Source organism: Carettochelys insculpta, chromosome 8 (assembly GCF_033958435.1).
Source record: "Carettochelys insculpta isolate YL-2023 chromosome 8, ASM3395843v1, whole genome shotgun sequence".
Classification (NCBI taxonomy): domain Eukaryota; kingdom Metazoa; phylum Chordata; order Testudines; family Carettochelyidae; genus Carettochelys; species Carettochelys insculpta.
In genome coordinates, this window is record NC_134144.1 from 56,328,689 (window position 1) to 56,341,571 (window position 12,883).

Genomic DNA, 12,883 nt, shown 5'->3' on the forward strand with positions numbered 1-12,883 from the left:
AAAGATTTCCTTGGGATACGTTGGTTTTATGAAAGCTGTATTGTCCACCAGTAACTTCTCATTAATCAGTGTAAATGCTAGGCATTGAGATTTGCTAACCTGTACAGTCCAACAACCTCTCATCTGCGTGTTAAAAGAGAATGTCAAATGAAGAACAGCTTTTCTGTGTAGTTGAATTAAAAAACATGACTTAAGCCAAGGTTCAGCATTTTGCCAAATCTGACCCATAAAATGGGTAGCTGACATATAAAGGCAAAGTCACTTAATATATTTAACCGTTTAGGCCTTTATCCATTAAAGCACTTAAATACACATTCTTGTGCTTTGCAGAATAGGGATAGACTTAAGCCTGTGCTTCAGTGTTTTGCTGAATCGGGGCTTCCATGCCCATGCAGTAACGCCCCTAGAATGTGCTCATGATGAAAGCATATGGATGCACAACGAAATCCTGAAGAACATGTCTGTAACTAGAGAGCATCAAATATGGCTCTTCTGTGTAGTCTTGTTAAAAGAAGATGATGTGTAATTCCTAAATCCCTTACAGCATTCCTGACAGCAATCACATCTGCTACCATAAAGCCCATCACAGTCTCTGCCTTTGGGACAGATGCATTTAATTATCAGTAAAGTTCAAGCTCAGCTTGTTATGATGAATTATTAGAATGTCATCATTTTCCTACAAAAGAAGACTGCAATAGAATACAATTTTAAATTTTTTCTATTTAATTGATGAAGGTCTGAGTTTTTATTAATCTCACTGAGCTAAAGTGTAAGGTGCTGAAAAAGCTAATATGATATCATTGTATCTAGCTAATGTGTGTGCTTTGCAAAATTGGTAAGCCCTGTCAAGACATAAATTATTTAAAATTTGATAAATGTGTTGAAATCATTGAATGTTCAAATAGGTAAACCAGAGACATTTCTCTTTCCCCTTTATACAGGCTCAGGTTTTTGTTCCACCAGTTCAGTGATTTTGTATTATTATTTCAATACAGCAAAAGACTGGCAATCTACTGAAATTAGCATGAGAAAGCTAGAGAAGTACCATAAGACATTACAGCGCAGACACGAATATATAGTTTTCAAAATAAAGCCATGGTACTGGTACAGCATTTGGAGGCCAGGTCCATATCAGAAAATTCATTCAGCTTGACTGCGTCAGTCAGGGAACATGAAAAAAGCCTTAATGACATAGTTAAGCTGAACTAAATCCCTTGGTAGGCAGCACTAGGCTGAACGAGCAAATCCTCTTCAATCTCTTGGGGAGAATCCATTTTCTCAGGCTGTCTATGCTGGCATTTTTGTCAGTGAAACTTGTCATAAGAACATAAGAATGGCCATACTGGGTCAGACCAAAGGTCCATCCAGCCCAGTATCCCGTCTGCCGACAGTGGCCAATGCCAAGTGCCCCAGAGAAGGAGAACAGAAGACAATGATCAAGTGATTTATCTCCTGCCATCCATCTCCTGCCCTTGTACTGAAGGCTAGGGCACCATACTTTACCCCTGGCTAATAGCCATTTATGGACCTAACCTGCAAAAATTTATCGAGCTCTTTTTTAAACCCTAATAGAGTCCTGGCCTTCACAGCCTCCTCCGGCAAGGAGTTCCACAGGTTGACTGTGCGCTGCGTGAAGAAAAATTTCCTTTTATTAGTTTTGATAAAAGGAAATTTTTCTTCACACAGGTAGGTGAAACAAAAGCTTCACTAGCAAAAGCACCAGCATGAATGGTGCTTTGCTGGAAGGAGAGCATCTCTTGCCAGCATAGCTAATGCTGCTTGTTGGGGTTGGAGACTCGAAACGGGAGACCTTACCTCAGTGCAGCTCCAGCAGTACAGCTGTTGTCTATGGTACTCTCTTAGGCCTTGTCTACAGTAACACACACACACACACACACACACACACACACACACACACACTTCCCATTGATCTACCCTGTGAAACTTCCACTGCAGAAATAGCATAGCTGAAATTGACATACCAAGACAGCATCTTCCACATGTTAGGGTTGGTGGGAGCTATGCTCCCATCAACTCCAATTTTCTCATCCTGGTGGAGTACCAGAGTCAATGGGAGACTGCTTATAGATCAATTTATCACATCTAAGCAGACTAGATAAATTGACAGCTGGTGGATCGATCACTGCAGCATCAGTCCCTGCATAGCAGAGACAAGGCCATAACCTAAGCAGTGTCTACATTGAAGCACTATAGAGATACAACCGCATTGGTGTTGCTGTAGCATTTCAAATGTATGCAGGTCCTGAGAGAGTTAGGGGCTACCTCCAGACTAGGTGAGTGGAGCTGTAATAGGAGCATATTCAGGCATCTGGAAGAGACTGGCAACTAACTTTGTCCTCTTAGCACCTCCCTACTCCAGCAAACCGATGGGCTGGAAGGCTCACAGCAGCATCACTGTTGATTGGAACAATGGTTCAGAATCATTTTCTTCGTATAAGTATTTGTCACTTACACTCAACTTATCTGCACTAATTTTTAAGAGACTTAAAATGAAACCTGGCAGGGATGAAGTTGCTGCCTTTCAGTGCTCAGCTCTATAAAATGTTGTCCCAAGATTGATAACGTGGAGCAAAATTCCAGAAACAGTACAATTCTACCCTTACAAAGACAAAATTGTTAATGTCTTCTGTTTATTTAATATGATCTATTAAAACATTGCCCACATTGGAGGCTCCAGTGGCTGGAAGCATGTACAAAACAAGGTAAAAAAATATAAATAAGACAGGTGTCCAAAATATAAAATCTGCTTTAAACTCACCCATACTAGAGCATACTTTATTATAACCTTCTTTCCCAAACAAAACTGGGGTGGGGCAGGTCAAAGGGACCAGGGATGGGCTTCCTGGGGAGCTGTATAATTGAGACTAGGCAAAGAGGCCAGAATTTTACCCCAGGTCTGTAATGAAGTAAACTTGAGTATGGTGCCTGCATAGGGATAAAATAGCAGCTATGAAAGGACTCTTGAATCTAATGTAGAAAAGCATAGCAGAAAGCGATGTCTAGAAGTTAAAGCCCCATACTTTCAAAGTAGAAATAAGTCACATGGAACAAGCTACAGGTTGAACCTCTCTCTTCTGCCATCCTCGGTACCTGACTGGTGCTGAATCAGAGAATTTGCCAAACCATGGGAGGTCAATATTGTCCAGCAGCATTACCAGCGCCACTGCTTTCTGGGCTCCAAATAGACATTTAGGAGTAAATTAGAGCTGAACAACAGCACAGAACACTGGGAGCCTGGACTGGTGACTGTAAACAAATCTTATGGGACCTTTGGAAGCTTGGCCACATACATGATGGCCGTGTCTACAGTACCCCAAAACTTCAAAATGGCCACTTCAAAGTTTACTAATGAAGTGCTGAAATACATATTCAGTGCCCTCATTAGAATGCCAGCAGCCGCAGCACTTTGAAATTGACGTGGCTCGCCGCCGCACAGCTTGTCCAGATGGGGGTCCTTTTTGAAAGGACCCTGCAACTTCAAAATCCCCTTATTCCTATCTGCTGTTAGGAATAAGGGGATTTCAAAGTTGCCAGGGTCCTTTCAAAAAGGACCCTTGTCTGGATGAGCCGCGCAGCGGCGAGCCGCATCAATTTCAAAGTGCCGCGGCTGCCGGCATTCTAATGAGGCGCTGAATATGTATTTCAGTGCTTCATTAGTAAACTTCGAAATGGCCATTTGCATGGCCATTTTGAAGTTTTGGGCTAGTGTAGACGTAGCCGATAAGCGGACATCTGACTAATTAAAATCATGCCAGATCATGGCTGTTCCAAGACCAGAGAATGCCAGACTATCAACCTCTATAGCGAATTCTCTGTCTCTTGATACCTTCAGGTCAAGACCAGATGCTTTTCTGAAGGATATGCTGCAGTCAAACAAGCATATGGGCTCAATACAGAGACAACAGTGAATTTTATGGCCGTTATAAGTATCAGGGAGGTAGCCGTGTTAGTCTGTAGCTTCGAGAACAACAAGAAGTCTTTTGGCACCTTATAGACTAACGGATATTTTGGAGCATAAGCTTTTGTGGGCAAAGACCTGCTTCATCAGATGAATGAGTGGGGGTGGTTCAGAGGGGTATTTAAAGAGGGCCAGAGCTGACAAGGTCTATTCAGCAAGGCGGAAATGGCCCAGTATCAACTACTTATCAAAAGAGGAAAAAACAAGTCAGATCAGACAGGGGGATGTGAGCCTTTTCAGAGTCTAATGGGGAGATATTAGCACCCAGAGCAGAGAAACTGCCTTTGTAAGCTGTGAGCCACTCCCAGTCCCCATTTAATCCATGGTTAATGGAGTCAAATTTGCAAATAAACTGCAGCTCAGAGATCTTGCTCTCCATTTGATTTTTGAAATTTTTTTGTTTCAGGACTGTCACCATTAAGTCTGCCACTGAGTGTCCAGGGAGATTGAAGTGTTCTCCCACAGGCTCCTGTACATTACCATTCCTGATGTCTGATTTATGTCCATTTATTCTTTTACAGAGAGACTATCCAGTTTGGCCAATGTAAATTGCAGTGGGGGCATTGCTGACATATGATGGCATATCTTATATTAGTAGATGTGCAGGTAAAGGAGCCCCTGATGGTATAGTTGGTGTTAGGTCCTGTGATGATGTCACTGGTATGGATATGTGAGCAGAGTTGGCAGCGAGGACTGTTGCAGGGGCTGGTTCCAGGCCTAGAGTCACTGGTTTGTGATTTGTAGTGGCTGGTGAGGATTTGTTTAAGGTTGGCAGGCTGTCTATAGGCGAGGACAGGCCTGCCTCCCAAGGTCTGTAAGAGTGAAGGATCATTGTTCAGGATGGGTTGCAGATCACTGATGATGCACTGGAGAGGCCTTAGGTGGGGGCTGTAGGTGATGGTCAGTGGTGTTCTCTTGTTTTCTTTGCGAGACCTGTCTTGTAGCAACTGGCTTCTGGGTACCCATCTGGCTCTGTCAATCTGTTTCCTCACTTCCTTAGGTAGGCATTGTAGTTTGAGGAAAGCTTGGTAAAGGTCTTGTAGATGTTTGTCTCTGTCTGATGGATCAGAGCAAATACAGTTGTACCTTTAGTGCCTGGCTGTAAACAATGGATCGTGTAGTGTGCCCTGGATGGAAGCTGGAGGTGTGTAGATAAGCATAGCGGTCAGTGGGATTTTCGGTATAGGGTGGCATTTGTGACGGTCGCTTATCTGCACAATAGTGTCCAGGAAGTTAATTTCTTGTGTGGACGGGTCCAGGCTAAGGTTGATGGTGGGGTGGAAACGGTTGAAATCATGGTGGAACTCTTCAAGAGCCTCCTTCCCATAGGTCCAGATGATGAAGATGTCATCAATGTAGTGCAGGTAGAGGAGGGCACTAGAGGACGAGAACTGAGAAAGCATTGTTCCAGGTCAGCCATGAAAATGTTGGCATACTGTGGGGCCACGTGGGTGCCCATAGAAGTGCCACTGATTTGAAGGTATAGTTTGTCCCCAAATCTGAAATAGTTGTGGGTGAGGACAAAGTCACAAAGCTCCACCACCATTTGTGCCTTGGTCTTGCAGTTTATTTGCAAATTTGACTCCATCAACCGTGGATTAAACGGAGACTGGGAGTGGCTCGCAGCTTACAAAGGCAGTTTCTCTGCTCTCGGTGCTAATATCTCCCCATTAGACTCTGACAAAGGCTCACATCCCCCCTGTCTGATCTGACTTGTTTTTTCCTCTTTTGATAAGTCCTGTTGATACTGGGCCATTTCCACCTTGCTGAATAGACCTTGTCAGCTCTGGCCCTCACTCTTACTGGGACCCCACTCTTTAAATACCCCTCTGAAACCCCCCCCCCCCACTCATGCATCTGATGAAGCGGGTCTTTGCCTACGAAGCTTATGCTCCAAAATATCTGTTAGTCTATAAGGTGCCACAAGACTTCTTGTTGTTCTCTGTGGCAGTTGTAACAGGTCAGACTAGAATGATGTAATAGTCATTTCTGGCCTCATAATGTATGACTCTGTGCCTTAAAGGAATAAGCAAAAGCAGGTGCAACAAGAGAGATCTATTACAAAAGGCTAACAAATTGAATCAAACAAGTTATCTCCCTTTACTAAATAAGAGCTTTCAGCTATTCAAACAACAGGGAAAATGGTGAGATGCTAAGGAAGACAGTTTTCCAGTATGTGCTGCATTCTTTTAATACCTTTTTTTTTTTATTTTCTGTAAATTGCTAACCAAAGTGAATAAACAATTTAACAAAAGGCACTGGGCTATGCTCATTTATAACAAAAAGCTGTCATCAAATAAGGAGACTCTAATGCGTAGAAGAAAATAAACCCTTAGAAAATCCCATTTGCTGTGCTGTAATACCTTTTGACTCAAAAATAAAAGAATCTGCACATATAAAATAAAGTTACAGATAGAAAAGCACAGACAGTCATATTTCTAAAAAGCTCACCATATTTCTGCTCCCAGGTTCCTGTGGTTTGTGCTGTATGCATTCTTCTGGCAAGTTCAAAGTCAAGTCATTTTTTGTTAGCAACGTTTTTAAAACAAATAATTTCCCCAGTAAGGCTTGTTCCTTTCAAGCAACTGATTCACCTCAACTTATGCAGCTGCTAAGCTTTCATCCCTCAGTGGAATTAATTTGACAAGCTAACTGTAGGGAATGGAGGTAGAGTCAGATATTAAAGTTTAGGGTTTTATTTACCACTTTCAGCAATGTTTATTTTTATCTCTTCCCCCCCCAACTCCATGTAAAGTATTCCTTGTATTAGAATATTCATTCCTATACTTCAGTGATATGCAGAATCAGCTGTCTTAGATATTGTGCAAAAGTAAGAGAATTGTCAGATGCTATCATCTATGTCACTTTTATTACGGGAACATCTCTGATTATCCTATGTGAATTCAATTTGGGAGGCGGGATTGTATGCTGCAGGATCTTATGTACAGTACAAGCTTTATTATCTGGCACCTCTAAGGAGCAGGGGTGGCTGGATAATGAAATGTACCTGCTATTTCAGCCAACCACATCAATTTCTGTTCTATGCTTCAATTCTCCATTGCTCTGGTCCTGGCAGATGCTGGTTATCCAAGTGCTGGATAACACAGCTTTTACAGTAATGTGGTTTGACATATAGTGTTGTGAACCCACCATCTTGGTTAGTGATCTCTGTGACCCTCTAGAGCTCTGCTGACACCACAGATAGAGTTGTGGTTTTGCTACCAGTTTGTGACACTTCCTTGACCCTGCTGCAGCACAAAATGCAGCACAAAATGCTGAGCTATGTCTATACAGCTATGTTTTTCACATACCCGTCCTGCTGTAGCAGTGAATCAGGGACAGTGGGGGGAGCAGCCCTATACTGTCTCACTGTGAGACAGAGCACCTTAGTGAGATGTGTAGAGCAACAGCAGCAACATATTAGGTATTTCTAAGTACAAAGTGAAATAGGAGAAAACATTTAACCCAGGCACAGTTAGAGACTTCAAAATAAAGTGCAAAAAAAAAAAAGAAAAAAGAAGAGAGAGAGTGAGTACTGCACTAGACAGGGAAAGAAATGTATGCAAGCCTAAATCCCATGGCTAAGAGCCACCATGTTACTTTCACCACTTGATTGTAGACACAAAATATGTTAACAGCCAACCATATCAATTTCTGTTCCATGCTTTGATTCTCCAGTGCTCTCAGCAGTGTAGCTGCCATTAATGTTAGCAAGAGTCGGGGCACAATTGCATGCTGGCCACCAGCATTTTGACCAAGGAGTCATCTAATCTTGGTCAGAGCAGGCCCAGACAAGAGTGTCTGGAATCCTGGCTGTTTCCAGGAAGGCAGGGAAAATGGTTTTAACAGCATCCATCATGGTATTTCAACATTGCTATTTCTGGGCTCTAGTTGGAATTTGTAAATGCAGCAGAATAGATATCAGTCTTCATTTTTTAGAAGAGTTTCATGGCAGATTTTGGTTGAGGGGTGCAAGAAAATTGTGGATCCCTTGTGTCATCCAGCCAATACGGTGTTTCATAACAAGGTAGCGGATATTTATTTCCTTAGCCCCCGTGGTTATGGCAAGCTGTGTTGGGAAGGTTTCTATTCTCAAAAACACTGTGCTGCACTTGAGCCACTTGAAACTTTGCTCACAAGTTGAAGAGCCGTACAGAATCCTGCCACGTCTTCACCCAGGTCTTTCATCACATGGGCACAGTTCCATCATTTTGTTATTGCTGTGCTTTTTGTGCTGTTATAGATAAGCACCTGTCAGTGTTAGCGTCCCCTATTTTATGAGTTGATAACTCAGCCTTACAGTAACTTGACATATAAGGTCTTTGCCTATGAGTGATCTTGTCTTTTTTTCCCCCCCTTCCTAACTAAGTCTTGACAGGCATTTATTCATTTTTAAGTAGAGATGGGGCCTTGCTGCTGAGTTTGGATCCACATATCCAGATTTCAAAGCTGGCAAGTTCTGGGTCAATACGTTATACAGAGAGGGAGTCAGCTGTAGATTAAGAGGTAGGTGCAGATTCACATGCTGAACCTCCTTCAACATATGACTGAGGGTTTTGATTCAGTTCCGCCTCAATTTTTACATTATAAAAAAGATAACTTTGTACATTCAAATGCTCATTTAGAGTCTTCTTATTAGAAAGCACAACTGTGTGCAGAAAGACCATCTAAACTAGGGCCTTTTAGTTCTCTGTTTTGCAAGGCGAAGCAGAAAACTGAAACATAGAAGACTATCGATTTCATTATACATTCAAAAATTGGATCCTGCTCAGTGCTAATGATATGGTATGCTTATACAATATCACTGCAGAACAACATTTTTGTCTAGTCTGATTTACTGAGGCCTGCCCCTGAATTATATAAAATTAACACAGATTTCTGTAGTCATGAAATATCAACTCAGCTGTCGTGCAGAAGTGCACACACTCATCCCATTTTGTCAGTCTCGGATCAATGAAATTCACAAAGCCTTAGTTTTCTACCTGTAATTCCTATACAATGAATGAGATTCAGAAAAGCCAGCACGTTAGCTTCTCATCTAACCTAGCCCACAGGAGGTGCCAAAGCGAGCAGTATGCCCCTCTAATGAACTTGGTATGTAAATCCAGGTTAAGGGTGGGAGGGGTGCATCCCCTCTGTTTGATATTCTCAGCTGCAAATTACCTCTTGGAGGTAAACACCAGTCCCATTTTTGCAGGAAGCAGCAGCATGGCGGACATCTCTCATAGCTCTTATCCCAGTGATTGCAGTATTAAACTGGGATGGGGGAGACTCGCTGTTTGTCCCCCTCTCCACAGGAAAGGGAGAAGGAATTTGAACAAGGATCCACTGGCTCTCTAACGGTTTGGGCTCTGGAGTATTCTCATGCGGCACTCCCCCGAGGCCTGTCTACATGTGGGATAATGCACTCTCTGCGGGAGAGTGATTTCTGACAGCTCACTAATATGTTATGCATTGACTGACCTGGTGTCCGCTAGTGCTTCCCTCCTGCACTTTAATGTAGTACCATTTCAAACAGCACTATACTGAAGCACAGAGAGACCAGTTTGTTCCCAACACTGCTTTAGAAATCATATCCCACCCCTCTGGAGACATGTTACCCCATCATGTAGAAAGGCCCGCAGTCTTTGCTGTTGAACCTGTGGCACCATGGATAACCAATGGAAGAGTCATTGGGCCAGAGAGAAAGAATGAGCACACCCATGCAAGCAAGCCTGAAAATGGCTTTGTAGACATAGTACACAGTGGGGAGACCCAAAATCCAGTCCAGCTACTGTAACAACTTTTGAAAATTACGTACACTGAAAACCTTCAACGGGAGGCGAATGAGGGAGCCTCACATCAAAATACCCTATAGTCCATATCCAGGGGGCAAGAACACTCAAACACATAAGAATGGCCTTATTGGGTCAGATCAAAGGTTGATCTAGCCCAGTATGCTGTCTCCAACAGTGGCCAATTCCAGATGTCTCAAAGGGAAGAAACAGAACAGGAAATCATCAAAGCTGTTATCTACACTTGCATTCCTCTTTCGAAAGAGGCATGCAAATGTAGGAAATTAAAAATGCAAATGAGGCACTGATTTATATATTGGTGCCTTATTTGCATAACGTCTTGTCAAGAGTTTCTTTTGAAAGAAAGCAAGCAGTGTAGATGGGGCTTTTTTGAAAATAAACCCCATCTTCGAAAGAGTGCTTCTTCATGAAACAAAATTGGAAGAAGTGTTCTTTCAGAGGTGGGGTTTACATTCAAAAGAGCCCCATCTACACTGCTTTCATTCTTTCAAAAAGAAATTATACAAATGAGGTACCAGATATGTAAATCAGTGCCTCATTTACATTTTCAGTTTCCTTCATTTGCATGCCTCTTTCAAGAGGAATGCAAGTATAAATACAGCTCAAGTGTCTCCCATTCTCAGCTTCTGGAAAAACTGAGTGTAGGATCACTCTCCCTGTCCAGCTAGCTGATAGCCATTGCTGGACCTATCCTCCATTAATTTATCTAGGTCTTTTTTGAACCCTAACTTAGGAAATGTCAGATCCCTTTCCCCCTCAAGTGGAAAGAGAACTTAAACTGGGGGATCTCCCTATTCCAGGTGAATACCCTAGCCATTGGCCTAGCAGTTATGAAGGAGAAGGTGTTCCTCCTTTACATCCTAGCCTTTTGGTGAGCTCACCTAGATGACGTAAGCAAGGTCTGAGTACATTTAGTCTTTCTAGCAAGTTGGACAGAGGAACATGTATCTTCCCCTGCTTTGTGCATCACTTTAGAGCATAGGCATCCACATATATAGAGTGAAGCAGCAGTATGCACATACAGAGGTAAATAATATAGATTTGTAGAGAATCATTACAGCAAAAGTTTAGGTGCCGTGTGAGGTCAGTAGCAGTAGAGTGTGGGATTTGTGAATCATTTGACATTCTTGGATTTAGGTAGATAAGTGGCAGTTAGATATCTAAGTCTTTTTATGAATCTAGTGTTAACCTTATGTGATGTTCTGCAGAAGGTAAGATCCTACACCAAGGGTCAGCAACCCCTAGCACGGGTGCCAAGAATGGCTCATGAGTTGATTTTCATTGGTACGCAAGGCAGGAGCTCAGCCCTGCTCCTCCTCCCCCATGCAGCCACGAGGTTGCTCAAAGCAATGCCGCCTGTGGATTAACAAAAGACCAGCTAATGCTACCAACCACCAAATAAACTGTAAAGCTCTGCATCTTTATTTGTTACTGAAGCTGTTGTAAGTAGGACTGTTGGTGACTTTAAAAAGTATCATAAGCACTCAGACCCTACGTAAAGGTCAAAAGGTAAAATTTTGGCACTCTGCCTTGGATTGGTTGCTCACCCCTGTTCTAGACCCAGAACCAACTTGAAAGACATTAACAAGTACAGCACAACTAAAAGAAGAGTTATGTATGGACATTATAAACAATATTTAGAGAACAGGATCTGAAGGGGAAGATGAGGAAAAGATTCAAAGCACAGATTAGTTGGGAAGTTTGTTCCAAGTGAAAATAGTAACAAACTTTTACTTCACTATTTCACTCTACCTAGAAGATACTAATCACTTTAGGCTTAATTAAAAAAAAAATCAGTCTTCCTTTTGAAACCCTTATTCACAGTGGTAGTATTTAATTATTAGAGTAGTCTCCTTGAATGGGACTTCATGTAAAGGCTAGGACTTACTTATGAACAATAACCATCCCATTATTTTCCACTTTTTCTCTTTTAAAACAGATATTTTGTGACACTAAACAAATAGTCCATGCCACAGAAGTGCTGGATTGGGAAGACAAAGATGCAGCAGAGACATTGGTCAACAACGTTGTCCATACCAGGATCGTCAACCCTTTACGACTATTTGTTAAGCCATCTCCAGTATTGAAAAATGGTCAGATGTCATACTCGGACAGCATAGAAAACTTCTGGGATTGGTTAGCCAACATCACTGAGGTTCAGGAATCTCTTGCACGGACTAAGCGCAAACCGATAGTAAAAACTGGAAAATTCAAGAAAATGTTTGGGTGGGGTGACTTCCATTCCAACATCAAAACTGTTAAACTGAACCTCCTCATAACAGGGAAAATTGTTGATCATGGCAATGGAACTTTCAGTGTTTATTTCAGACATAACTCAACAGGCCTTGGAAATGTGTCTGTAAGCCTGGTGCCACCTTCCAAGGTGGTAGAATTTGAATCTTCTCCACAGTCAACGTTGGAGACCAAGGAATCGAAGTCTTTCAACTGCCGCATTGAGTATGAAAAAACAGATCGGGCTAAGAAAACTACCTTGTGCAATTTTGACCCTTCAAAGATCTGCTACCAAGAGCAGATACAAAGCCATGTTTCTTGGTTGTGTTCTAAACCATTTAAAGTTATCTGCATCTACATTGCTTTTTACAGTGTAGATTACAAACTGGTGCAAAAGGTCTGCCCTGATTATAATTACCATAGTGAGACACCCTACTTGTCCTCTGGCTGATGTAATTCATATTCTGAATAACTGTAGAAGTATGGCACTGGTCATAAATAGGAATTTCCTTTAATCCTCTAAAGAGGACAGTGCTTCCCTATCAGGTTAAATATGTCTTTACAAAAAATTATAGATGTTTGTGCTGTTTCATAAATATTCAACCTGTTTACTTAACAATTTTCATTTAACGCAATTATATTCTGGCTCAATTAATAAGAGAAATATCAGACATTAGCAACATGTGGCAAGAAGGAGAAAAACTGCATGTGTTAAACACTGATCTTGAAAGTTGTCTTTATTGATGCAGTTTTAAGGGCTGCCTTAGATGCAGATTCAGCAAGGTCTTTTACATGGTACGTAGCACCTTGCACTCTGGAGTCCATGTCCCAGTTGTGTTTTGTTAGCACCTGTAGTTCCCAAACAAACAATAAGAGG

At 42.0% G+C, this 12,883-nt stretch overlaps 1 protein-coding gene across 1 annotated transcript; it reads left to right on the forward strand.

Moving 5' to 3' along the window:
• The first annotated feature begins 11,788 nt into the window (after window positions 1-11,788).
• NXPH2 (neurexophilin 2) lies at window positions 11,789-12,457 on the forward strand. The gene has a single exon (XM_075001670.1). It carries the CDS (start codon window positions 11,873-11,875, stop codon window positions 12,455-12,457), a length of 585 nt encoding a protein of 194 aa, XP_074857771.1. The 5' UTR covers window positions 11,789-11,872.
• Window positions 12,458-12,883: the final 426 nt, after the last annotated feature.

Bases quoted from the DNA above. Each gene is read 5' to 3' on its own strand.
- NXPH2 (XM_075001670.1), top strand. From the start codon at position 11,873: ATGTCATACTCGGACAGCATAGAAAACTTCTGGGATTGGTTAGCCAAC.